This window comes from Xyrauchen texanus, chromosome 32 (genome assembly GCF_025860055.1).
Source record: "Xyrauchen texanus isolate HMW12.3.18 chromosome 32, RBS_HiC_50CHRs, whole genome shotgun sequence".
In the NCBI taxonomy this organism is placed as follows: domain Eukaryota; kingdom Metazoa; phylum Chordata; class Actinopteri; order Cypriniformes; family Catostomidae; genus Xyrauchen; species Xyrauchen texanus.
In genome coordinates, this window is record NC_068307.1 from 9054913 (window position 1) to 9082851 (window position 27939).

Sequence of the window (27939 nt, forward strand, 5' to 3'; positions counted from 1 at the left end):
TGTTTTACTGTGGATATATATACTTGTCTATCTGTTTCCTCCAGCATCTTCACAAGGTCCTTTGTTGTTGTTCTTGGATTGATTTGAACTTTTCGCACCAAACTACGTTCATCTCTAGGAGATGAATGCATCTCCTTCCTGAGCAGTATGATGGCGTCCCATGGTGTTTATACTTGCATACTATTATTTGTACAGTTGAACGTGGTACAGTGTTTTTTTCTGAGGTCTTTGCAAATAAAACAAATAAAAAAAAATATTATTATCCCATGATGTCAAGCAAAAAGGCACGGATTTTGAAGGTTGGCCTTAAAATACATTCACAGGTACACCTCCAATTCAGTACATCTCCTTTCAGAAGCTAATTGTCTAAAGTCTTGACATTATTTTATGGAATTTTCCAAGCTGCTTAAAGGCACAGGTGTGTCTGTGTCTGTGTGTGCAGTGGAGCGGTTAGCGCGCTACGAACCTGGCGACCCGAGTTCGATTCCCGCTCATGGCCAACACCAGTGACTATTATCTGAACCGGTCCCGGCCTCACCTAGGTTGACTCAGCCTAAAATGAGTACCTGGTGCGGTGTGTAAAACATCGCCACTGGGGAGACAAAGGCGGTTGGGCGCGGTGCTGGCCACCCACCCCCTTGTTTACCGTTCCGGCCTTCATAGGTGCTCACTAATAGCACTTGCCACTACAGTCTGTTAAGGCTAAATGGGGGATCGTGAGTGAGAGTGAGAGAGTGAGAGATAATATAGCAAATAAACTGTGGTGTCTGTAGTTATTTTATTCTAAAATGTTTGGTCATATTGCTCGTACTTGAGGCTAGGGTTTAACCCTGAGAATTAATCCACAGTAAAACTTAAAAATCTAATCGTCTTTCTTGTTGTCTACTGCTTTTGTTTCAGCAAGAACACTGATTATGAAATGTACTATCATTACCTAGATGTTCAATCTAATTAGATTGTTTCATTTTACTGATTGATTAACTGATGGACCGCAGCTATAGCCAGGAATCAATACTACTCTTCCAGTCCCCTGTGAATTGTGGAATATGCACTTTCAAGTGATAGACATGTATGCATGTTGCAGTAAAGAGTATGGGTGTGTCCATATAAAGCTTTTAGAACTCTTCCCCCTAATATATTGAGCTTTGTGATGACTCCATATGGTTATGGCCCAGCAGGCACAAAGGTAATCTGATACGATGGTCCTATCCTACGTCTGACATCTCTAGAGGGAGAAACCACTGCCCAAACATGGATTTATTATCCTTCAGGAAATGCAGGCATAGTAGCTGAACAGTGTTTTACAGGTACTGTAGTTCATGTATTTAAGAACTGACTTGGAGAGCTAATGAGTTTGTCATTCAAATGAGCACACTGAGCCAGTGTTCACTGATTAGATATGACCTATGCATGGCAATGCCCAAAAGAGCACCAATCATGACTTCAACACATCATGATTGCAGTTTCTTTTTTCACACCTTTAATTAAGGGTGGTCACTATGACCAAAATCTTAGATCACGTTTCGAGAAATTTTATATCACTAACAATCCAGGATAATTCAGTGAATTAAATGATTAATACATGAAGGGTACTTCATCTCCCTTGATCATTTTCTCTTTACACAGACCTAAAGATTATTCATAACTAGAGTTTGGAACTGAGAGCTGGACCTTAAGAACCGGAATCTTTAAGGGGAATCGGATCCGGAATCGTTCAATTCCTTATTCATTTATTTAGGTTTAGGAATCGTAAGTCTGGCATCAGTCCAAAAACAGCTTCACATTATGTAACATTTGAGACAGTAAAACTAATATTATAAAACATATAGTTCCGGTTCTGAAATTGGAAGAGCCTCATTCAAAGCTGTTGTAATAATGCCAATATACAGACAGTTACATTCTATATCAATGGGGAAAGTTGAGATGTTACTCAGCTAGTGTAAACTATTAATCTTTGTGTTGTGCCCTAACATCACCAATTAATAACAAGTTATTCTTCTTCTCGACTTTTTTGGGGCACGCACCGCTTGGTATTTTCCCTTTTTACAAAAAAAAAAAAGTCCTGCTCACTGATAGCCATTGTATAAACCTGTATATCAATATGACTGTTGGCAAATGTCTATATATATACAGTCATATCTCCCAGCCCTAAATTTAAGCATGGTGGTTTGTTAGTGAATGTACAGGCTAAAGCCTAATTACTTGTTTCTATGTAAGTGTTTGTCAGTTCTCCCATATTTTCAATGACTACTCATGAAAAGAACTCTTCTGTTTACCTTGGACTGGAGCCTTTTGGAGTGTTTACCGCCAGAAGCAGATTTTGGATCTTACAATGTCCAAGCCAGTGTCCGCTATGTCAGTGTAATCAAAGAAAACTTGCATTTTATGTTGTGCATAGATTCACTTGGGTTATTTTTAACTGTTTATTGTAGACTATTGTAGTTCTTGCTGTTGTCTTTTACCCAGTTTATTTTAAGCTCTGATACAATTTTGTACATGATATGGTTGTAAGCCATACATGGCTGTGCATCTGGATACAGCATTAAAGTCTTCCTGGACAACACTGTTATGCTTCAGCTCCTTATAGAAATGTCTGCTTATGTATTTATATTATCTACCATCAGTGCTGATTTGAAGAATGTTATGGTTTCCAAATTTTTAGCTGTATATGTTTCATCAAGATAGAACGTTAGCTGATTAAAATAATTATTTTTCATTACTCTATCCCCTGTCTCTCTGTCCAGGTTGAATCCAGAGGACAAGCGTCTGCTGTGGGAAAAGCGTTATTTCTGCCACGTGGAGGCCAGTCGTTTGCCGCTGGTCCTGGCCAGTGCTCCCAGCTGGGAGTGGGCATGTCTGCCTGACATCTACGCACTGCTTCGCCAATGGGGATGCATGAACCACCTGGACACCCTAGGCCTACTGAATGCCTCGTGAGTGTTGTGGTAACCATGGCAACAGCTAGCTGTGTTGTTTAGCCAGTGGCTAAGTGGAGCTTGACTGTCTTTCATGGGCTGGCAATCGAGCTGGTTTGAGTAGACCATGATGAATTGACTCTTTAGAATTGTCCAGCAGAACATTTGTTGAAAGAAGCCAGGATAGATACCCAGTGCCCTCTGTCTTCAAGGAATTGTTCACTTAAAAATTTTAATTGTCATTCCAAACTCTTATGACTTTCTTTATTTGCATGAATATTCCAGTCAGTCTTTTCAAAACAATGGCAGTTGATAGTCTCTCACTTTAAAGCTGATGTATGTAACTTTTTTCAGTTTGAAAACCTTGTTTCTTCTATCCCAGCATAATATGCAGAGACAATTACAAGTTTGCCATTCATTGGTTAATTTTCTAAAAAACTGTAAACACTTTGTCTTTGTGGTGCCTTAAAAATTCCTGTGTTTGACCTGCCCCAACAGCGCTACTTAACCAATGGCGTGAGTTGGAGGTGGGTCTATCTCTTTGTTTGATCAATGGCAAATGAGGGGTGTGTTCAAAAAAAAATCTGTTTTGAAAACATTATATATTTTTGCAATTCAATTCGGTGGCGCTAGTGTTGCAGAAATTACTTGCTTCAGCTTTGAATCTTCAAAAAGGACCCAAAAGTATCCTTAAAATAGTCCATGTGACTCGGACATCATATTCCAAGTCTTATGAAGGCATCCGATAGGTTTTTGGTGAGAAACAACTCCAAAATACAAGTTTGGAAAGCTATGAGAGAAGCTTGTGCACAGTAGCTTGCATGTTCACTTGAGAACTAGCATTGTTTAGCGCTTAAAACAACAACAATAAAAAAACGTTTTGTGCCCCGTAGAGTTAAGAGGTTAAGCTAGGTTTGTTTTTGACATTTTTTTATCCAGGTTTCCTGATCAGGAGTGCAGACGCACAGCTGTACAGTGGATGGACTCCATCTCCGATCCTGAGCTTTTGGACTTCCTTCCTCAGTTAGTGCAGGTAACACAGGCCTTGGATCTCACTTCCTTCTTTTCATCCCCTCGTTCCATTTGCCATGCTGCTTTTGTTTCAAATTCACTCCCTTTACCAACCTTGATCTGTTTATATCCTACCGCCATTTATGTTCTCTCACCCTATGATCTTTTTCCCCTCCACCAACCAAACACTTTTTCTCACACTTTCTCTTTCTCTTTGTATTGTACAGGCTCTGAAGTACGAGTGCTATCTGGACAGTCACCTGGTGCGGTTTCTGCTGAGAAGGGCCATTGGAGATGTGCGCGTTGCTCACTACCTCTTCTGGTGTGTGCTCTCCCCTCAGCTTATACAAACAAAACAAAAAAGTGCACATATATAAAACACACATACTGAAAAAAATCAGGTCACACTGGCTCACATTCTTGCATTTCACATTTGTCAACGTTAGGGTTGTGTGCTTATTTTATGCATGTGTTTGATAGAACTTGGAACTTTGATCATAGCTAATGAGATTAACCTGTTATCACCATGAATTTTGGCTGTATTGTACAGTATACACATGAAAGCCATGCACAGAGATTTATCACCTTCTCATATTGATTTGGTATGGTGTGTATAAAAGTGAGTGTATGAAATCAGCTCACAGCTCCAGCTGCTGTACAGATGAGGTAATTGTCTCTCCTGGACAGTCAGTACCTACAGTACAAAGATTTCAACCTCGATCCTTCAACTGCGACTAACTTCACAGAATTAATATCGGCAGCTTCAAAAGTTGTGGGTTTAAACCCTGCAAGTGGCGATCTATGTACTAGTATGTCTTTTGAGTGTGGTATTACAGGTTCTGGCACTGTAAAGGGGCGTTCACTCATTGTCACGGAGTGTCTATGCTGTTGGTTTCTAGTACTATATGCATTCCATCTCAACTGCAGTATCCAACAGTATCAGGTTGATCACTTTCTGCACTCATATTGCTAGCCCCTACATCATGCGACTGCTCATTTGCAGACAACTTTTATTGTATGTAGTAAGTTTACATTACGGCTGTTTATAAGAAGTCATTGCTTTTGTAAGGTTTTTTTTTTTCTCTCCAATTTGGCATGCCCATTTCCTACTACTTACTAGGTCCTCATGGTGGCACAGTTGCTTACCTCAATCCAAGTGGCAGTGGACGAGTCTCAGTTGCCGCTTACCATGTGCCCCATTGAGAGCGAGAACCACTAATCGTGACCACGAAGAGGTTACCCCATGTGACTAACCTTCGTAGCAACCGGGCCAATTTGGTTGTTTAGTAGACCTGGCTGGAGTCACTCAGCACACCCTGGATTCAAACTTGTGACTCCAGGGGTGGTAGTCAGCGTCAATACTCATTGAGCTACCCAGGCCCTGCTTTTGTAACTTTGAAGCAGCCAAAAACCACCTATAATCATATATGATCACATATGCTGCTTTTGCATGACAGCACTTACTGTATACAATTAAATGTATTAACTTCTGCAGATAAAATTGGATGTTGACTGCTATAATGCATTATTCATTTAAGGTATAACTATAAATAGGTTAAGTGTTATAATGTATTATAACTGTTACATTTATTAATGAGAAATAACAAATTATAAGGTGTATTATAAGATATTGGGAATGCAGTATAGTGCATTTGTAATGCATTTACAATGCTTTATAAATATGGGCCTCATAGAAAGTGTTACCTTTTTTTGCATTGGCAACGGTCATTATCACACATGTCTTCAGAAATATTCAATTCTCATTGAAAATAAATGACTTTAGGTCACTTTGTCACCGTAAGTTGCTGTATGTGTGAACACCCCTTAAGTGTTCAGACAGTCACAGTCAGGATAAAAGCATGATTTAATAAAATGACTAATGTTCCCAATTGTCTCTCTCTTTAGGTTGCTGAAAGATACACTTCAGGACTCTCAGTTCAGTGTGAGGTATCAGTACCTGCTGGCCGCTCTGTTCTGCTGCTCTGGTCGTGGTTTGAGGGAGGAGTTTGATCGGCAGTGCTGGTTGGTCAACATTCTGGCAAAAGTGGCCCTGCGGGTCAGAGATGCCTCACCATCATCCAGACCGGTCAGTGTCATCACCTTAACTGTTTAAATTCAACATTTGCTTGGCTTTCGATTCTCCAGTGCATCATTGGAACAGCCATTAGCACAGATTAATTTGCTAAAAGGAATAGTCTTCTAAACTCCTACTTTTGTTGGCTGTGGCAATGATTTTACTATTTTTATCTTGAATGTACAAGCTACAGCGTTCTAGGCTCAGTGAAAATAGTCTGGATTTTTTTAAAAACAGTGATTTCCAGGCCTGAAATAGGCATGGACATAAATAAAATCTTTACGTCATGGATGAATATTGGGCACTTTGATAGTTAATATATATGTTTTTTTTAGTTAGCTCAGCTATAGAATGTCTCATCAGCTAGAAATGGCTCTAAAATGATTTCTAAAAATTCCTATCCTTAATCATAAACAACTGGAATGTTATGGAAAAGTCATTGGTCCAAAGGTGGAAACCCTGAAGCTAAAGACTGAGTGGGTAATTCACAGAAAACTGGTCATATTGTACGGCAAATCAATAATAATATTAATAATGTATTTTTTGCTTTGCGATATTAAGATATGGGAAGTCAATTATACATAGCTGTCATTAAAACAATGTCATAATGTAAAACATCATAATGGCCCTAAAAGAAGGCATCATTTTCTATATTCAAAATATCATTTCTTATATTTTCTTTTTTGGAGTAAAATAGGACCAGGATATTTCTTTGAATGGTTTCCCTCGAGTGCTGGTCGCTAAGTGTCTCTGTAATGTTCTTCAGACCATCTGGTCAGCACATTGATTCTTGTCTGTTTGTTTTTGTCAATTAATATTTTTGTCTAATGTTCAGGCTATTCTCCGTGATGGTCTGGAAGAGGTCCGAGTGTTCTTCTCTATGAATGGCAGCTGTCGACTTCCCCTCAACCCGGGCCTGCTCGTCAAGGGCATCAACATACAGGTACAGGATGTTTCTTTGAGAACCACAACAATGACATTCACATGATTTCTATAGAGTCATCACAGTACTCTTCCTCTCTCTCAATGTAGTCTTGCTCCTACTTCAACTCAAATGCAGTTCCACTTAAGCTCTCCTTCCAGAACCAGGATACTCTTGGAGACAACATCAACGTCATCTTTAAGGTATGATCTTTACAGCTCAGTGCCATAGTTAAATGGATAGTTCACCCTTCTCTCCTCATTTAGTCACCCACATGCCATCACATTTCTTTTTTCTTTTAATGATTTTTAGAAGATTATCTCCGCTCTGTATGTCCTTACAATTCAAGTTAATGGTGGCCAGAACTTTGAAGCTTCAAAATGGACATAAAGGCAACACAAAAGTAATCCATAGGACTCCGGTGGTTAAATGTATATCTTCAGAAGCAATATGATAAGTGAAGGTAAGAAACAGATAAATATTTTAGTCCTTATTTACTCTAAGTTTTCCTCCCTGACCAGTTGGTAGTGATATGCAAAAAGAAAGTGAATTGACAAAAACAAAGAACTTGAAAGTGAAAGTGTAATTGGAGATTGATAGAAAAAAGGACTAAATTATTGATCTCACCCCCACATATCATATCGCTTCTGAAGATACGGATTTAACCACTGGCGTCTTATGGATTACTTTTATGCTGCCTTTATGTGCTTTTTGGACCTTCAAAGTTCTGGCCACCATTCATTTTGCATTACAGAGCCATATTCTTTAAAAAGTAAAATTTTGGGTTCAGCAGAAGAAGGTCCAACACATCTGGGATGCATGAGGGTGAGTAAATGATGGGAGAATTTTCATTTTTGGGTGAACTATTCCTTTAAGTTAGGTAGTTTGTTCATTTTTGTCTATATCATTTATGGTCATGTTCTCTCTCTCTCTCTCTCTCTCTCTCTCTCTCTCTCTCTCTCTCTCACTCAGTCTGGAGATGATCTGAGGCAGGACATGCTGACCCTGCAGATTATTCGGATCATGAATAAGATCTGGATCCAAGAGGGGCTGGACATGAGGATGGTGATCTTCCTGTGCTTCTCTACTGGACGTGGCAGAGGTAAAAATCCATCTCGCATGCTGTTTATGATATTCCTCAATACTCATTGGGTCTGTTCCAAAACCCTAGTGAGCTGTCTCCTGTCTACATAGGCAGGTGCTTTCTATGGCAGCATTCTAGTTTAAATGGAACCTCATAAGTGACTGATTAGGCACACTCTCCTTTGCACGCCACACAAACAGCACTCTACAGCAAAGAGTAGTCAGTTTTCTTTTATTTTAAATAACCTTTATCAGTTCTTCAGTATTGAATGAATTGTAAGTGTGTTAATAATAAGGTTTATCTCATCGTCTGCCATCTTGAATTGTATTTATTTTTTGCCGAACACATCAAGGTGGTCATGCATTTTCCATGAAGTATACTGTACATGTGATGGTGTCTTAGAAACTAGCTTTTGAAACCGAGCTAACATCTGATCTTTTAAATGATTACATCATCCGTCTGAATTTTTTAAGGGTGTGTTTTGAAGCAATTTCATAATTCTTCCTCTCTGCTCTTGTTTAGGCATGGTGGAAATGATTCCCAATTCAGAAACCCTAAGGAAGATCCAGGTTGAGCACGGAGTAACTGGTTCCTTCAAGGACCGTCCGTTGGCAGACTGGTTGCAGAAACACAACCCCACTGAGGAAGAGTATGAAAAGGTGGAACTCTTGCACTTTTTAGTATCATCATACTACATTTAGACTCATTTGCTAAACCAATATGTACATGCACACAGTTTTCTGCCATGAAATAAGCTACAATATCAGTGGTTGCTTGAGTTGCACTGGGTTGCATCATGTTAATTTTATTGCATAAGCTAATATTCTTAATGTGCTTGGAGCACATTAAGACTCCTTACTGGCCTTAAAGGAATAGCTCACACAGAATGAAAATTCTGTCATTATTTACTCATTCTCATGTTGTTTCAAACCCATATGACTTTCTTTTTTCTGTGTAACAAAATATTTATTTTAAAGAATGTCCTTATCACTTTTAAAGGGATTGTTCACCCAAAAAAAAAAATATACCATCCCAGATGTGTATGATTTTCTTCTGCAGAACACAAACGAAGATGTTTAGAGAATATCACAGCTAGGTCCATACAATTCAAGTGAATGGTGGCCAGAACTTTGAAGTTCAAAAAAGCATATAAAAGCAGCATAAAAGTAATCCATAAGACTCCAGTGATTAAATCCATGACTTCAGAAACAATATGATAGATGTGGGTGAGAAATGGATCAATATTGAAGTCCTGTTTTGCTATAAATATCCAATTTCACTTTCACATGCTTTCGTTTATGGTGATTCAAATTCTTTGTGCATATCGCAACCTACTGGGCAGGGAGGAGACTTAAATATTGATCTGTTTCTCACCCACACCTATCATATTGCTTCTGAAGATATGGATTTAACCACTGGAGTCATATGGATTACTTTTATGCTGCCTTTATATGCGTTTTGGACCTTCTAAGTTCTGGTCACCATTTACTTGCATTGAATGGACCTACAGAGCGGAGATATTCTTCTAAAAATCTTTGTGTTCATCAGAAGAAAGTCCTACACATCTGTGATTGCATGAGGGTGAGTAAATTAGAGAATTTTTTATTTTTGTTTGAACTGTGTCTTAAGATTTAAAAAGCACACAAAAGTGTCCTAAAAATAGACAAAGCGATTTAGTTAAAAACTAATTCTACAGTTTTTTTTTTTTTTTTTTTTCTACAGGCAGTGGAAAACTTCATCTATTCGTGTGCTGGTTGTTGTGTGGCCACCCACATTCTGGGCATCTGCGATCGTCACAATGACAACATTATGCTGAAAACAAGCGGACACATGTTCCACATCGACTTCGGCAAGTTCCTGGGCCATGCACAGATGTTTGGCAGCATCAAACGGTAGGACCACAAAAAGAACATAAGAGTTGAAAGCCTCATGTAGGAGTTACTTTGCCCCAGATTTTGATAATAGAAAAATGAAAGAAATACAACAAGACCTCCGTTTCACATTGCTGCAGTATAAAGGAACACAGGAATGTTTTTGAACTACACCAGCTGTTGATGGTAAATATTATCACAGATTTGAATCTTTCTTTAATTTGCAGGGACCGGGCTCCTTTTGTGTTTACGTCCGACATGGCGTATGTCATCAATGGAGGTGACAAGCCATCGAGCCGGTTCCATGACTTTGTGGACTTGTGTTGCGAAGCCTACAATCTGATAAGGAAACACGCACACCTCTTTCTCAATCTGCTCGGCCTGGTGAGCACTCCGATAACACCCAATACTGCTAAGATTTAAAGATGCACTCAGTCAAATTTGGGTATATGTTGTGTGGACACTTACTAGTGTTAATGCAGCATTCTGCAAAAATAAGTTACCGATACCATTGTAAAAACTTGCAGTTTGCTGTCAGCCATGATTAATTTATTTTACCTGTGAAAGTGTCCAATTACAGGAGATTCTTGATATAAATTAAGTAATATTTGACTGGTCATGTGCTCAACATGGCGACACTCATAAGTGTACGCCCAGCACCAAATGGAAAATAAAGCAGCTTTTTCCTTAAGACTTATACGACTAGTCTTCATCTCATGTGACTACATCATTTAAAAATACTTTTGAAATATTTTTCAAAAATACTGCTCACCTATTTCGTTCTGTATAAAAGTTTAGCAATTAGCAAGAAAATACTGAGTGTAATTTTAAGGATGGGGACATTTGTGTTATTGCATATTGCTAAGATTGTACTTTTTTTTTTTTTTGTAGTTGATTGAATCCACAGAGTGGCTAAAGTGGTTTAAGAAATGTTGTTCTCTGGCTGTCTTGATCATTTACCTATTATTTGAAAGTTTATTAGAATTGCATTGTATTGTTGTAGTCTTAGATTGTAATACTATCATTGACTATTGACATTGTATGTGCAGATGCTGTCCAGTGGTATTCCAGAGTTGTCTGATGTGGATGATTTAAAATACGTTTATGATGCTCTACGACCACACGAGTCTGAAGCAGATGCCACCATGCACTTCACCAGGTGGGAACTTGCAGACACTGTCACTCTTGCCCATGAAGTCCACAAATGGCTATTTAATATATGCCATGCATATACAGTACTGTGCAAAAGTTTTAGGCACTTGAAGATGTTTCACAAAAACATTTGTCTTAAGATGGTTATTTTTTATCTTTAACTTTAGTATGTCAATAGGAAATATACATTTTAGACACCCAAACATTCCTTTTGCAAATAGAATAGAATAGAAGAACAGGGAGCCCTGCAACAGATGGCATGGGCCACAAAGAGCCCCCACATGACAGATTTGACATTTTCTGAAGAATATGGAAGTGGTGCTTTTCCATGCAGAACATGTTGCCACTATGCTAGCGTATTTTGGGTGGTTGTCACAGTGTTGTTTTGCAGTTGCTAAGGTATGCAGTTACTGGGTTTTTATGGGTGGTTCCTTTGGGTTGGGTTGTTTTGACTTCGGCCAGCATGCAATTCAAAAGTCTCTGATATTCTAGTCCTTAGAATGCCTCGCTCCATCAATTCATGTCTAAGGGATTATTTTCACCTGCTTTATCATAGTTATAGTGATGCTTGTCTTAGGACTTTTAATAACATTTAATTATATGTGTATCAGCGGCTCAAATTATTCTTGAAACTTTACTCGTAAATTTCACTAGTTTTCCCGCTGGTCCATTTTTCTGACACTTTATCTGAATCATGTGCCCCATTCTAGGCTAATTGAGTCTAGTCTGGGCAGTGTGGCCACTAAGCTCAACTTCTTCATCCATAACTTGGCCCAAATGAAGTTTGCATCCTCTGAGGAGCGCCCTGTGCTGTCTTTTGCTCCACGTGTCTACACCCTGAAGACTGACGGCCCAATTCGCAGCCTGTTTGTTTGCAGACACATCAAAACCTTTACCCCAAACAAGGGCTACGTAAGTGGACTGCATTGAAATTCAAGTGCATTATAGTCCAAATGCATTTAAAAGCATTGATTTAATAATATGTCAATGTTTACATTTTTCTTCTCCATGCAGTCTTATGTTGTAAAAGTAGAGCGAGAAGGTCAACAGGTAGCAACATTAGTCCAGAGGACCTTTGAGGAGTTCCATGAACTTCACAGTAAACTACAGCTCATAGTCCCTTCCTCAAAACTACCCAGGTACACTGTTAAGATATTTCATAAATGTTAATTACAAACAAATTTAAAACATTTGTCAAGTCATCACTCATGTTTTTCTATGCAGCATACACCTTGACCTTAAGTATATAGTTAGTCTGAAAACAGTGATAAGTTTTGAAACTAAATGAAAGCTGGGCTGTGTACATTTTTTTCCCAGACTACCAGTATCTCAATTGCCAGTAGTGTACAGAAGGTTATATATACCACTGGTTCTCAACCAGGGGGTCGGGCCCCACTAGGGGGCTTCCGCACACTTCCATGGGGGCCTCAAGGTCTCTTAAAATTATTTAAATTAAGGTAGAGTATTATAATTTTTAACTGACAATGCTACAAATGTAATAACAGCTAGCATTATATGAAGAATATGCAGTTCTAGGCATTTCTGGAATCACAAAATCTATGATTGTTTTAATCTCTTGAGGCTAGTAGTTTTCTTTTTATTAAAAAAAACAAGCTTTGCCATCATTAGAGTAGAAGTATTAGAGAAAGATCTTATAATAGATAGATCTTATAATATAAATATCGAAAAGCCTATATGGCTTCAGATATTTTCTCCCACAATGGGGGGCCTTGCAGTCAAAAAGGTTGAGAACCACTGATATATGCTGTACATTTGTCAAATGTTGAAGTGCTCTTCAAGTAATTAATTCCCTCTCACGATGTAATGTCCCACAGCTTTCCCAGCCGCTATGCCATTGGTCGATCTCGAGGTGAGGCCCTGGCAGACAGAAGGAAAGAGGTGCTAAATGGATATGTTTGGCATTTGATCCATGCTGCTCAAGAGGTGGCACAGGTAACCTTTGGCCTGACTTTCAATGTTGTTTTTAAAAAACAAAATTTACTTGTAAGATATTATAATCACGATCACATGTGAAGCTGAACAAATTTAAATTCATTTATTTTTATAGTGTGAAATACAAGCTTAGAATCATCACTATCCACACCACACTTAATAATATTTTCTGAATAACCATTATAACCAATGGAAATGTCCCTGTTGTAAATGCTGTAGTATGTTTCACATTGACTGGCATGTTTCTTGTAACTCAGTTACATGTTCTGTAAAAACAGACACGTGTTGTCTGTAAACGAACTACCTACGCACTTCTATCAGTATTGAAGCAAGACTAGCACTGCCAGCTGACAAACTGTGTACACTTTCACTTTCCCTATTCTGTACTTCAGGGTGCATCTCAGGAATGCAACCAGATCACATAGTATTCATATTATTTCAATGGCTGTAAATATAAAGCTTCCCTTTTAAGACAAGTCCGTTTTCTAAGTAGGCAAGTACAGCTCTCATCTACTTGAATAAGGAAAGACTGAAATCTCAAAACTGTTAGTCACGATTATGTTTCAGTAACAATAAAGTCTGACATCAGGGGTATCTTTGTGCTTCTTTTAGCTCAAATCATGTTTTAAAACAGTGTTTTTCAGGCTGTTCTAATGTGCTTGTACACTTGAGTAAACAAACACTGTCAAAAAGGCCCCGCCTCTGCCAGTCACGTTATTCTTTAGCTTGTTTAAACACTACTGTTTATTTTGGTGCCTACTTATTAGTTAATAGTGTTACCCTCTCCTCTTTCAGTGTGATCTCATCTACACCTTCTTTCACCCTCTACCAAGAGACGAACGGACTGGAAGTGTAGGAACTGTTGTAAATACATTTCATAATAAGCCAGCAGGTACATTTCTTTTTCTCTCCTTAAAACACTCATACTCGCATGAACATACACACCTTCCTATACCCTATGATTATTTACCAACATGTGAGGATGAATCAGCCAACTCATACACACTTGCATATATGATGGATTCAAAGTTCAAACATTTCAGTCTACCATCATATCATATCATCTCATCATGAGTTAGTGTAATACTATAGAAATGTTGGTCCAATCAGCTGCGTTGTCTCTGTGAGCACCCAGTGTTTATCTTTATCTACTAGTGCCATGTGCCTGCAGTCACACAGCATGAGGTCAGTGTGGTCAGTATGCAGAGTTGACCTGACTCAAGTTAGAAAGCTCTTCTAAAATTCACTCCCTGGGAATCTGTCACTACTAGTAAAATATTGAAAGAGTCATTATAAGTAAAAGCTGCTCTGTTGCAGCCATTACAACTACAGTGCTATGAAGGCTGACCAGATCAGTGGAGTGATTTTGCCAAGTAGGACACCCTTGTTGGTCCTGGTACAACATTCAGATCAACCAATCAGATTTTAGGGGTAGGTAAAAGTGTAGGGTTAGGCATAGGCTCACAACGTATCTACACCAAGCGAGTGGTGTATTGTTTTTCAAATGATGTGTTCGAGTAAAAGCGTTTTGATATCATAACATAGCAGGGTGTGAGTTTAAGACAAAAAAATAAGTATTCATAAAGTCATAAACGGCCACAGTACCCGTGATTTGTGTGAAAGTGAATAAAATGGACAACCCAAGCAAAACACAAAGCGGCACGTAAAAATTTGTTTATAGTCCTAGTAATTTTCGTTAAATGAAACTAGGCTGCACAAATAACATAAATGTCCTGTAATGCATGTACGTATACCATTGGGATAAAAAAAAACTTGTTAAATTGTGAATTTTTTTTTAAATCAAGACTTTAGAGTGCAAAAAGTGCCCAAAGTTAAGAGACACCCATAAATATCTTATGACAATACATCAAAGCTAGCTTGTAAAGTTTCTGATCTCTGGTCTACTAATTGAAATCATCTTTTGTATCTAACCATAGGCAGATCATCATCATCATCATAATAATAATGTACATTTTGAAACCAATTTCCATAGGTAAATCAAGCACAGTTATTTGCCCATTTTATTTGAAGTCTTGCATCATGCTTTACAACTGATTCGTCTCTATAGTGGGCATTCTGATATTACTTGCAGCTTCAATGTTTCTAGTGTAAACAAGGACATTGATTCTTTAGCAGGAATGTTGTTCTTGGGCCAACAACAGATGTTGATTCAGGAACATCCAGGATCGTACATTGTACTAAATCATAGTTTCCTATCTGATCTGTGATATAGGCCTCGACAGGTTGATGTCCTGTTAGTCTGGACTGAAGACTGATCTCTGGAAATCCAATCACTTTTTACTTAATCCAACTTAACTGCACCTTGTAGGGAGATGGACCGAAAGATGCGCGCGCACACACGCACACGCACACACACACACACACACACACACACACACACACACACACACACACTTAACTGAATTTACATAAAGGCACACCTGTCCAACACTAAATCCAGTTACTGTTCCTCACCAGATGTGTCTTGGGCTCCTGTGCCCGGTAAGATGGCAGGTGAAGTAAAGCTCTCGATTTTGTACAAGAGCGACAAAATTTTCATTATGGTGATGCACATCCGAGGCTTGGTGAGTTTTGAATACCAGAACAAAGGGATTTTATTTAACATTTACCATATGCATTTGTACATACAACGACCCCAAAAAGTACCGTAATTTCCGGACTATTGAGCGCACCTGAATATAAGCCGCACCCACTGATTTTTAAATAAAATATTATTTTAAACATAAATAAGCCGCACCTGTCTATAAGCCGCAGGTGCCTACCGGTACATTGAAACAAATGAACTTTACTCAGGCTTTAACGAAACACGGTGTGGCAGCGGGGGCGTGGTCAAGCGCCCGTCCGGGAGAGAAAAGCGGTAAGGGCGCTTACACCTGAGCTAAATTATGTCTAACACCGGTATCTAATTTCAGTAAGCATGGGTAGAGCGGCATAAAAAGGCAGCAGCCACGGAGCTGAGAGAGTGACACACGTCAGTCTAGTGTTGGCGCATAGAAGAATTGAGAAACTTTATAAAATTGATTGTAAACATTGCTGTGGCCATTAAAAGCCTTACCTGGAACGTCAAGTGCCCTGCTGAAAACTGTCACACTGGTGCCCGTGTGACAGTTTTCCCAAGAAGGACACGTGAAGCAGGGCACTTGAAATGAGACACCGGTGTTAGACATAGTTTAGCGCAGGTGTAAGCGCCCTTACAGCTTTTCTCTTCCGGACGGGCGCTTGACCACGCCCCCGCTGCCACACACGGCTTGTAATAAAACATTTGCAGTAAACAGTAGCCTACCAAGAAAGTCATTGGTCACTATCTTCCTCGTCCTGTGCACTGAAACCACTGAAGTCATCTCCTTTGGTGTTGGAGTTGAATAGCCTCAGATTTAGTTGTCTTTTTGCACTGAGTCAATTCCTCAAGCTGCTGTTTCCAACGTCTTATCATCGAGTCATTAAGACCAAGCTCCCGTGCAGCAGCTCTATTTCCTTTTCAACAGCCAGATCAATCGCCTTCAACTTGAAAGCAGCATCATATGCGTTTCTCCATGTCTTTGCCATGGTGAGGGTGACAAAATTACTACCGTAATCAGAATGATGGGAAGTTTGAGCGCACTCGATTTAATCTAAACAGTAAACAAAAAAAGTTGTTTTGACCTTAACCCGTTCGGCAATTTCATTGGTCTAATGAAAGCTTCACGCCGCCAAAAAACTGAGCACGTCACAGAATGTTTTTTTAAAAAAAAATTTTAATCAAATTTGAAAGCGGGAAAAATCCATATGTTAGCCGCGTCATTGTATAAGCCGCGAGGTTCAAAGCGTAGGAAAAAAGTTGCGGCTTATAGTCCGGAAATTACGGTATTTAAATACTTATGGTGTGTTAATATCATGTTGGAATTACGGTAATTACAAGATGGAAACTCGTAGATTCTACTCTGAGCTATTCACGTCAAGCTGTTAAAAAATGCACAGGCATCAATGGCATAATAAAATGGCATATCAAACAGAAATCTGAGTTTACTAGCTTCAACCGTTGAGCCTGCTGCTATATTGACATGAACACTTTTTACAAGTTAGAATCTACTAATTATGGTAATTCCGACAAGACGTGAACACACCTTTAAGCCACACTTAAAAGTTTATGAATTTCATTTTATGAATATGAATGAATATGTATGAATATCAATTGGCATCTGCAAACAGATGATGTCTGAAATGCAACAGGAAAAACATTTTATTTTATTTTTTAAACCATTTCTGGAATGACTTTTAACCTATTGGTGACGAAGTACATTTTAGTGGATGTATGATGTCAGTTTCCCTCAGGTTTTCATTGTCAAGATTATTGAGTTGGTGCTATATTGTGACCTCACTAATGGATTTTGCACCTTTCTTTAGCAACCTCTGCAGGACGGAACAGATCCTGATCCCTACGTCAAACTGTACCTCCTCCCTGACCCCCAGAAAACCAGCAAGAGGAAGACTAAGGCAGCCCGTCGCACATGCAATCCCACTTACAATGAAATGGTGAGGAAACATCAATAGGCAAAATGCAACATGTTTGACAGTTGATTTCAATGACTGACATGACTTCCTCCCATCTTCTCTTGGTAGCTGGTGTATGACCGGGTACCACATGGTGACTTGCAGCAGAGGACCATTCACCTGCGAGTACTGAATGAGGGAGCATTCTGGGAGAACACCCTGTTGGGTGAAACCATCATCCATTTGAAAGACCTCATACCGGGTCATCGCTGCGTGGACTGGCACCAACTAGGCACTAGAGGCTCTGACATAAACCGTTAAAGAGAATACAGAGACTGGTGTGTGCATGTGTTTGCGTTTGTCTTTGCTTATGGGTCGGGGAGTTGGAGATGCCCAGCTGCTCAGAAGGCTGTTTCCCCCAGTGGGGGTGTTTTGTTGTTGATTCTCCAACCCAGGAGACGTGTAGATTCAGTGATGGATTGGATTGTCATCACTTGATACTGTTCTGTTGGGGTAATGTGCACCGTGTGAACCAGACCTTGGATGAAAGAATGCAGTTCTTGGTAACACAATGGGACAAACACCATTTGGTGACACAAGGATTGGCAGTGACCAAGAAAGGACATTTAAAGACGATTTTTGGGGTGATTTCTAGAAATCTGTTGAAAGTTTGCTGTTCATATTCACAAAATTTTAAAGCCCCATTTTGTCGTCTTGAGAGTGCAAATTTAAGTTATTTTCTTTTTAAGATGTTTCTCTATTGTGGCTCAATTTTGAGCCATGTCGTTTCATGTGACATTAGTTGTATCAGATTTGGCAAAGGTTTACCTAGAAATAAACAATTTGAGGCTGCTTTTGTACTGTTAACCTAGGTAAGTTTGCATTGCCTATGGCAGGAATTTATCTGATCACCAGGAAAAAGGAAAAATGCTTGATAGTCTTTGGCTTCAAAAAGAAATTTGAACCTTGGCATAATATAACCACTGCAGTGTAAATTACACAATTATTTCATACTGATAGTTTGCATATTTACTGATTATTTTACCTATATGGTTTTGAGGTCTAAAGAAACAAGACTAATTGTATGAATCTAGATCTAAGCTGTTTTGTCATCAGCAGAGTGAATGTAGATATATATGTATATATACAATAATTGGGTGCATACAAGCCAAACCATGAATTGCATGTACAGTATATTGACAACAGAGACAACCTCTGAGGAAAAAGGAAACATAAACGTCTAACCTTTCTTTCTAAAATTATGGCACAAACTTTATATGCTGGGAAGGCTTTTGAAGGGACTTGACCTCAGGGTCAACAGTTTTGCCTTGTTGGTATATAAGCATTATCTACACAGGAAAATTTATATTTAAAAATAGTTGATTTGCATGTTGTGAAATTTGCTACTGGATAAATATTGCACTTTTGCATTTGTTTGTCAAGTACAATGAACTCACTTTTTTCCAAGTTTTATTGGTTATTATATTTTTTTTGTTTTGGTCAAAGGGAATGAAATTAAAGCTTTACACTGTAGTTCCATCAGTATTTCCATTGTTTCTTCTTATGTAAAACCGCATGCAAATTTAGTGCTGTATACACCACAGGAGCTTCTCTTTTCCCCTGGGAAACTTGTGCTGAGAAACACTTTGCATTCCAATTTGCTTTGTTTTGCACTCAGTTTGATGTTGAGGAGAAATACCTGATAGCTGAATTAAAGGTCTAAGGTATAATGAGGAAAAAAAAAAAGGGAAAAAAATCATTTTGTTAGAACTTATAGGAAAAGTATGAGATGTTTTGAGCAAAACTGCATTACAGGACCTTTTTCATTCTTTTAAAAAATAAATAACTTGCCAGTCAAACGTTCAACCGCTTTATGTCAAGGTGCTGTAACAATCAAATAGACCTTATTCACAATAGCGCCATCTTTGAGGGATAGCCTTACCATCTCTTCAATGACATGCACTAAAAGCTATTTCTATTTCTTGGAAAGTTTGTCATCATAACGATCCAAAAAACTTTAAACGACTGCATATTTATCCCTCACAGCCTGGATGTCATTCCTGTCAAAAATCAAAGATGGCGCTGCCATGAGTCAAATTAGTCCATTTTCTGTGGCTCTTTCTAACCATATAAAGATGTCCCTTTCAAAAAAGATGAATGGTTGCTAGTGTTTTTTTGTTTGCTTCTAGGACACTACTCTGTTATGTTAAACATATGAGAAATTATTGTACCATTGCATGCCAACCTGTGAGGCAAAACCGATTGTTCGTTTGTTATGAATGTGCAGAGTGTGAATAAAGGTATAGAATTTTAATAACATCAGTGACACTTGTTTAAATAACAAAAGAGGATGTGAGGGCAACAAATGGGATTTAGCACTCTGTAAAAGCTGAGAATTGTGATGGGATTTATGGATAGAAATGGACTTTATCCCATTTTTAGACATAATGTGTAATGTTTTCTAATTTCAAACCATGTGTTTGTTCGTTTTGTACTTTATTTGCACTTAATAAATGCACAGGGAAGCTGATTTGAATACAGTGAATGTTTTTGCCTTTGCAGCCTATAGCCGATTTGCCTTTGTACTACAGGTTTAGCAGGCAATGTGTGTCCAAAACCCAACAAAGACGGTGCAATTAACAATGACAAATGATGAAACTTGTTCAAAATACAAATGCTAATCTTTCTCCGGTAATTCCTCTTTTCCAGACATGTACAAATGTCAATTGCATAGCACTGACTGCAACAATCCGCTTTGCTTAGTGAGACAACAGTGACTTTATCCCATATGCCATTTTGGCTACCATCACACTGAGGTAAGAATTACATCAGGCCTGGGTTTATTTCAAATGCTTTAACTGCATGTCTGAGAAGTGCATGTTCTTCCACATTACGTATTATTGTTCGGACAAATCTCCAGAGAATTATGATGACAAATGTCTCATTCATTCATGCATGCCAATGCATCAAATTATAACATCCCACCGAGAATACATTTAATTAGGATAACCTGGGAATAAAATTAAGCTCTCTTCTCACTTCACAAACTAGTCTGTAAATGGACAGACAAATAAATTAAATCCGTTGCATATGTATGATTCAGAAAGTGCTGTACTGAAGACTAGCTCATAATGTGTTGTTGAATTTTAATTAAAAGCAATTGAAGGGACATTGCACATTCTTTAGGTTATCTGCATAGTTGTCCCGTTATAAACATTAAGCCTGTACCGGAAGGATTTTCCAAAAGAGTCGATGCATTTGTGATTTAATAAAAACTCTCACAGAAGGAAGCAACAATATGCGACTGGACAGACACAGAAGATTTACTTCATCAGAAGGGGCTTCTGTATGTATTCACATTGCGTGACGTGCACTGAATATCTTATCTTCTGTTACATATGTCTAAAAAAATTACAAAGTGTACCACGTGTTAGGGTTGCCACCCGTACCGTAAAATAAAATACGGCATCGTCTCGTATTTAAAGATAAAATGATGCGTCCCGTATCAATACGGGACGCGATTTGTCCCACATTTAAGCCGGTCAGATGGCGTCAATGTGAAATCGTTCCAGGTTGATACAAGTTGCAAAATGTGCCTACGTGGGTAAGGGACCGTCTGAAAAGTCCACAAATGGAAATCGTTTTTTTCTATATAAATGTTCAAAAAGATCAATCAATGTATGAATACAATCATAAAGACAAGTACAGCTGAATGAAAAAAAAATTTGAATTATTATTATAATTTTTATATTTGTGTATAAATATATATGTGTATGTATATGTATGTATGTATATATATGTATGTGTATGTGTGTGTGTGTGTGTGTGTGTGTATAAATCATCCAAAATGTATACATAAATAAGAAAAAGTCAAATAAGTGAGAAAAAAATATATATATATGAAAATATATAATTATTAAATGTAATTATATGTAATATGTAAGTCATGGGTCAGGAAAGTTCACATTTTAGCATATAAGAAAGGATATACATTTTTAATTAATAACGCATATTAACTCAATGCATTTATTGCTAAAACAGGAAAGTTCACATTTTAGCATATAAGAAAGGATATACATTTTTAATTAATAACGCATATTAACTCAATGCATTTATTGCTAAAACTGTGGAGGATGTGGTTAGGGGCCGTGATTCCCCCCCCCCATTTAAGTGTCCCTTATTTTACAACTTCAAAAATGGCAACCCTACGTGAGTTTGACATTTTTACCCCGGTCCCTAAACTTGCCAGATTTCCGGGAATTTAGACACGCTCCCTTACAGCCTTTTCTGATGAAATCTCACAGCTTTAGCTTCGCGGCTAGCTCTGGCGATCGGACGAAACGGGGACGTCAACGAGCCTGAACACGAAGTTTTCAAATTCGAAGCGAAAGCGGTTTTGTTGTAAACCAAAAAGAAATCGTTTAGGCTCGATTTGGGCGTTTTTTGCCGTTTTTGTATGTTCAAGTTTGCGGTCATTTTCCTCAGAGAAACGCGGCGGCTGGTCTCGATTTGTGGTGACGTAAAACTCACAGTTGAAGAGCCGAATCTCGCTTCCCTCAGACGACAAAATGGCTTTGATTTCGACCTCTGCTTTTGAATTTTACTCTTATTTCACCTCAAAAAGCCTTTCCTTTCGTTCTGTCGTCACTACAATCCCCTCAAGCCGAAATAATTGGTGTTATTTTCCTCAGGACAGCACAGTTGGCGCTAACGCTGCGGTCAATATGGACGCTGATGGTATTCGCTGGCGCCGGGTCGGACTCTATGCCATTTAAACGACATGGATTGTTTATTTCACCCCGGAGAATATTTATCAGTGCACATGTATGGTATTAAGGACTAAAACTACGGGAAATATAGCATTTTACTTTTCTCGTAGCTATCATTTTGTCCAAACTGAAATTGTGATAAAGCTTACTAGCTGCTTATTAGCCAGCTCAGTCTTATAAGGCCATATCTGGGTTTTGAAAACACAACATTCAAAGTAACATTGAGTAATCTCCCTAAACCCAAGCACTTTTATGCAAATTTGTCAGGAAACGCGCAGCCATTGCTAAAATAATTAACTGGCGTTTATTGCTAGCTTATCAAAGATCTATTTCCGTTAAGTTTATGTAGTTCTAATCATTTCATAGGAGTACACCTGTTTAGAAGTATGAGCGCACATGGACACTTTTCTAAAGGGGACACGCACTCCACGCGTGACGGCAGTGATAACAGCACTGACAGCTCGTGGATCAGCGTGTTCTCTCTGGTCTCCAGGCCTGCGTGGTCTCTCCTGCAGAGATATTTTCCAGGAAGAGCACAGACAGCTTTTGATATGAAGTCAAATCTAGATATTGGAAACTCACTGATGGGGGGTCTCGGTGAGACCCCTCTGAAAGGTACATACCTCCACTGCCAGCATGAAAACGCGGCGTGTGCGTCCTCCGAAATCCCGGGGACTCTGGCCTGGTTAACTCAAGACTCATTGAGTGAACTAGGGATTCAGAACAATGCACAGAAGGATTTCAACATGCAAAGGCAGGCATCTGTCGGATACCTCGGAACGGCGAGAAATTTGCTAAGCCACGTGTTATTAAACGCGCCATCCACGCAAGAAAAAATGCGCACGGCAAGCGAGCGTGGGAGAACGGAAACCTGGTGGTTGGGTGGATTTTGGGGCCCCGAGGATAGCCCTCAAAACTGGCTGCTAAATGTACCACAAATCAAACAAGAGACTGATACGAGCTGGCAGCATCGTGGAGAGCATCACAGTATTGGCTATTGTCAGAGTCGTGCACAGGCTATCGTTGCCAAGACAACAGAACTGTGTGTACATGGCAATGATGGGGGATCAATGCACAACGAAAGCGCTAGACCCTTGTTCTCCAAAAAGTTGGCCCACAATAAAAGCCTACACATGCCCAAACCAGACTCCCTCCCATACTCCTACCAGTTGCCACTAGATGAAGCTCATCAGAATGTTTTTAAACCCTTAGTTTGCAGTAGAGCCTACAGTGAAGTGGCAGTTCTAACCCCGGACCAAGACAATGGCTACTCCAGCTTGGAGGAAGAACACTCACTTAAGCTTTTTAATATGAAACTGCTTTCTGAGGAGCATGTGTTGTCAGAAACAAGCTGTCATGTTGCTTCTGAGGAGATTTCATCTCACAGTAACACAATTGGGAGTGAGTCTGTGGAACGGGCTGACAGTGAGCCTGCCACCTACGGAGAGGAAATTAAGCGAAATGAGGAAGATGCTGAGTTTTTTGACCCTGAGAAGACTGTAGAGACATCAGCTCCAGCTGTCCTTGAAGACTTACCCATTTTGCCCACACCTCACTGTCAAAACAAGATTATCGCTTACATCATGGGCAGCCCTTGCAGTGAAGAATCTGAATCGGAGGATGAGGGTGATTGGGACAGTGATGATGATGATGATGGATTTGATAGTGAAGGCTCATCCCACTTCACCGAGTCCGAGGACCTGGATGGCAGCAATGATGAAACTGAGGAGGATTCGGAAGAAGATGAGGAAGACAATGAGACGGAGAGACTGTGGAATTCTCTGTGCCAAAACGGGGATCCTTACAACCCTCGAAACTTCACAGCTCCGATAAGGACAGCCTCCAAGCCTAGCCCTTCAACGGACTCCTCAGTCTCAGAGTCTCCTCCAGCACATATGTCCTCCCACCTTTCACCCCCTCATTCGCCCACCTCACTTTCAGATAATGAGTCCAGCGAAGAGGGCTGTGAAATGGACGAGGATGATAATCAGAGACTATGGAACTCCTTTAGTTGCTCAGCTGATCCCTACAGTCTTCTCAACTTCCAGGCCCCCATACGGACTCAAAAGCCCCCCAAAGGGTGCCGTAAGATGACATTACCAGGAATCCCATGCTACAAGAGGGAGGAGGCTGAGGAGAGGTTGGACAGTGGATTCTCAGAGATTTCCCTTGCGCCATGCTCAAGCAGTGCCACAGGTGTTCATATGAAAAAGGTTTGTATAATACAAGTTTTCATTGACCTCAAGTAATCCATTACATTCACACTAACTCCATTCAAGTTCCTGTTTGAAAGTGCCTTTGTTTGATGTTTGTGTGTGTGAGAGAGAGAGAGGAACAGTTCACCCATGATTTATCAGGAGAAAATCCCCCCCATATGTGCATCATGTCAGAAACCACTGTCTGTCAAACATTTTAATTGGATTATAATTGTTCTATATATTTCTTAAGTCAATACAAATTAAATTTGAGAGATTTCAGTAAAAATGTATCTTAAACATCCAGTTTTCCCCCCTACAAGTTTAAATAGCTTTAGATGCTGGCATGGCATTAAGAAACAAACAAAAACACCCCAATAAAATGACAAATATCTCATCATTTAATCAGCCTTACACCATCTCAAACCTGTTTGACTTCTTCTGCGGAACATAAATTAAGATATTTTGATGGAAACGCAAAATGAATGTATCCTTACAGTGCAAGTCAATAGGGTCCAACATTACCAAGCTCCAAAAAGGACCTAAAGGTAATCCATGAAACTCTAATGGTTTAATCTATGTCTTCTAAAGCGATACTTTGAGAATGGTTGAGAATGGATGTATGCGTCAAGCGCAAACAAGCTTCAATTCATGATTAAAAATTACATTTTGGTCTGTTCTCACCCAGATCCGATCATATAGCTTCAGAAGACATTATTTAGACCATATTTCAGATGGATTACCTTCATGCTGCTTTTTTGTCCTTGGACCTTGGAGGTGTTTGACCCCATTGACTTGCATTTTTATGGCTATATATTTACATCATATCTCATTTAAAATATCTTTGTGTCGTTTGAGATGGCATAAGGGTGACTAAGTGATGAGAGAAAATCTGGGTAAACTATTCCTATAAGTATTCAAGGCTAGTGGCTTAAGAACACCTCTCTATTATGTCTGGAATGGAAGAATTAATTAGATGGAGATAATACTCCTTCCTTGAGTCATAAAGTTCATATTACGCTCAATGTTATGCTGCAGTTACAAAAGAATGTGTCTGACCATAGCCTGTACTTCTACTTTGTGAGTGAAAGTATCGTTATTATAGTTTTTTGATAAAATCGATATCTGCCAAAAAATTTAATAATGGTGTATCCCTAGTTGCAGCACATTATTTTCTTTAATTTCTTTGTCTTTTTGCCTAATCCCCCTGCCAGTGATGTGATGCCATGGTTCCATTTTGCTGTCTCTAGGGAGATGGGAGTTAGTGCTCTGCCCATTGCTCATTATCACTTGATAGTGTGATTCATTTCATGAGTCTGGTATCTCACTAGTCATTAGCGTTGGTCTGGGGATGATGGCACTCCCAACCACTCAGATGGAGGGCATTGTAAACAAGGAGCTATCACTTACTCAACTTGCACATACAGTATTCAACAATTGGTATGTTACATAGCAACAGTAAGAGAGTGAGTCTGGAAAGGGAGATTAGAAAAAGTTCCCGCCGATCACTTTTACCCAAATTTTTTTCTTAGAGCATTGGAACTTTAATGTAGCTGTGAATCCACTGTAAAGCCAAGCAGACACACATTCACATTTTGATACCCAATTTTTTATAATACATTTTTTCTCACGTTTTCTTTTAATTTAACATTGCTTTACCTGTGGTTTAACAGACACTCATCTAGTGTTGGCACATTGATTGCCTTCAAGAGAGAATATTGGAGCACCTGGGATGCTGAATTTTGATTGCAAAATATACACCATTATATATAGTGTAACAAGTGCAGTAAACATATTGCTGAACACTTGTCTGATAAACTCTTTTCTTTGATTGTATTATAAATCTTTTTTCCTTTTTACAGGTGAAGTTTGTGGAAGATGTAGAGGAGTTCTATGCCAGCAGCGATGAGGACCGCCATGGCCCTTGGGAGGAAATTGCCCGGGACCGCTGTCGTTTTCAGCGGCGTGTTCAGGAAGTTGAAGAGACTATTAGCTACTGCCTTTCTCCAACTTTTCGCCTGGTCATTTTTCAAAGACTCTTCAGTACTAGTTAATTAAATGCCTTGTTTTTGTTTCACAATTAATTTAATCAATTATTAAAAAATTATATATATATATATATATTAGTTAAATTCAGGGCATCAGGATGCCCTTAATTGTTGTAAGGGCTCACAAGTCACAAATCCAATGAACTCCAAGGTTTCTGCCCGGGAGGGACACCTCACCTGAGTTTTTGCTGAAGGTCCACATAATGTTTTGTGCGTGGAGTTGTAGTGTGGATTTTGGAAATATGCATATTTTGTTTGATTTATCTTTTACACGTCACTCTGTACTCTCTTCACCGTATTACAGTAGTTAAGCTTTAAGGAGATAGAGAAAAAAGGAAAAAGATATGTCATGTCCATTTTATTGCAGGATTCCCACTTAGTGCAAAAAAAAAAAAAAAAAAACTGCTAAAAGGTTTGAATAGCTGTTTGTTTACTTTGGTGGTTTCCACATGCCTGTTGGGAAATTGATTTAAGAAAATTAGTCATGCACTAACATGACTCAAAAAGCACCTCTACTCAACCCTACTGAATTGATGTTCTTCTTGTTCTTAAAACTCTTATTAGTGCAAAATGATTTGGGGGTTGGGGATTGACCTATGTGAAGTGTTGTCTTTGCATTCCCTAATGTTTTCATCTAGCAGGCCTTCTTTCAAACTTATGTTGTAACCTCACCAAAGATAACATACTTCCCCTCTGGAATGGATCACTAAGCCAGGCCTTAGTGTTTAAAGCTACAGGAGTCATACAGGTTAAATGATCCTCCAGAGTAATGGCACTCATTACTCACATTACCTAGTATTTTTGCTGGAGCTGAGCAATGCCTAAATCTGTATCTGTTCCTGTATTAGAGTGAAGATATATGGGCATGGGCCTTCAGTGCAATGTATTTGCATGATCCTAAATGAAAAAAGTCTCTGTGCTTTGACTGTGGCAGCTGTGACTACCAGTAAAATCTTGACTATAAAGGTGAAATGCAGGGACAAAATGCATGTTTTTGATCTGAACTATAATATGCTTGATGTTAAAGCATAAAGGACATTTGTTAATCAGTATAATTAATAAAGGCATTTTATTTTTGTAATACATTTTAGGAAGCAGCTGTTATGGGATTTGTGACAAAAGGGACTAGTCTAATTAATATTCAATAAAAAGTTAATACTTGAAAATTGTCTGATGTGTATTCTTGATATATTCATATTGTAATATTACACATGACTGTATCATCTTGGTATAGTTATGGCCCAAAATATTGGCACCCTTAGTAAATATGAGCAAACAAGGCTGTGAAAAATATGTCTTTATTGTTTATCCTTTAGATCTTTCATTCAAAATTGTCCCTCAATTACAAACAAAAAAGTTTTATTAAAAAACAAATAATAATGTTATTTATTATTTGTGTGGCATAATTATTGGCACCCTTTTATTCAATACTTTGTGCAACCTACCTTTGCCAA

At 38.8% G+C, this 27939-nt stretch overlaps 2 protein-coding genes across 3 annotated transcripts in view; both read left to right on the forward strand.

Moving 5' to 3' along the window:
- pik3c2b (phosphatidylinositol-4-phosphate 3-kinase, catalytic subunit type 2 beta) overlaps positions 1-19997 on the forward strand; it is a 59010-nt gene extending 39013 nt beyond the window's left edge. For both annotated transcript variants that reach the window (XM_052101806.1, XM_052101805.1), the window contains exons 16-33: positions 2745-2933; positions 3855-3948; positions 4154-4248; positions 5832-6012; positions 6836-6943; positions 7033-7125; positions 7895-8024; positions 8529-8665; positions 9729-9898; positions 10105-10261; positions 10927-11036; positions 11740-11941; positions 12044-12168; positions 12865-12982; positions 13778-13874; positions 15461-15567; positions 17387-17515; positions 17603-19997. In XM_052101806.1, coding sequence (XP_051957766.1) covers positions 2745-2933; positions 3855-3948; positions 4154-4248; positions 5832-6012; positions 6836-6943; positions 7033-7125; positions 7895-8024; positions 8529-8665; positions 9729-9898; positions 10105-10261; positions 10927-11036; positions 11740-11941; positions 12044-12168; positions 12865-12982; positions 13778-13874; positions 15461-15567; positions 17387-17515; positions 17603-17794 — 2434 coding nt within the window. In that variant the 3' untranslated portion in view covers positions 17795-19997. The remainder of the gene's footprint in view (positions 1-2744; positions 2934-3854; positions 3949-4153; positions 4249-5831; positions 6013-6835; positions 6944-7032; positions 7126-7894; positions 8025-8528; positions 8666-9728; positions 9899-10104; positions 10262-10926; positions 11037-11739; positions 11942-12043; positions 12169-12864; positions 12983-13777; positions 13875-15460; positions 15568-17386; positions 17516-17602) is intronic.
- Positions 19998-21778: 1781 nt separating this feature from the next.
- On the forward strand, positions 21779-27631 carry LOC127626370 (protein phosphatase 1 regulatory subunit 15B). The gene is made up of 2 exons (XM_052102112.1): positions 21779-24455; positions 26300-27631. Exons 1-2 carry the CDS (start codon positions 22629-22631, stop codon positions 26489-26491), a joined length of 2019 nt encoding a protein of 672 aa, XP_051958072.1. The 5' UTR covers positions 21779-22628; the 3' UTR covers positions 26492-27631.
- Positions 27632-27939: the final 308 nt, after the last annotated feature.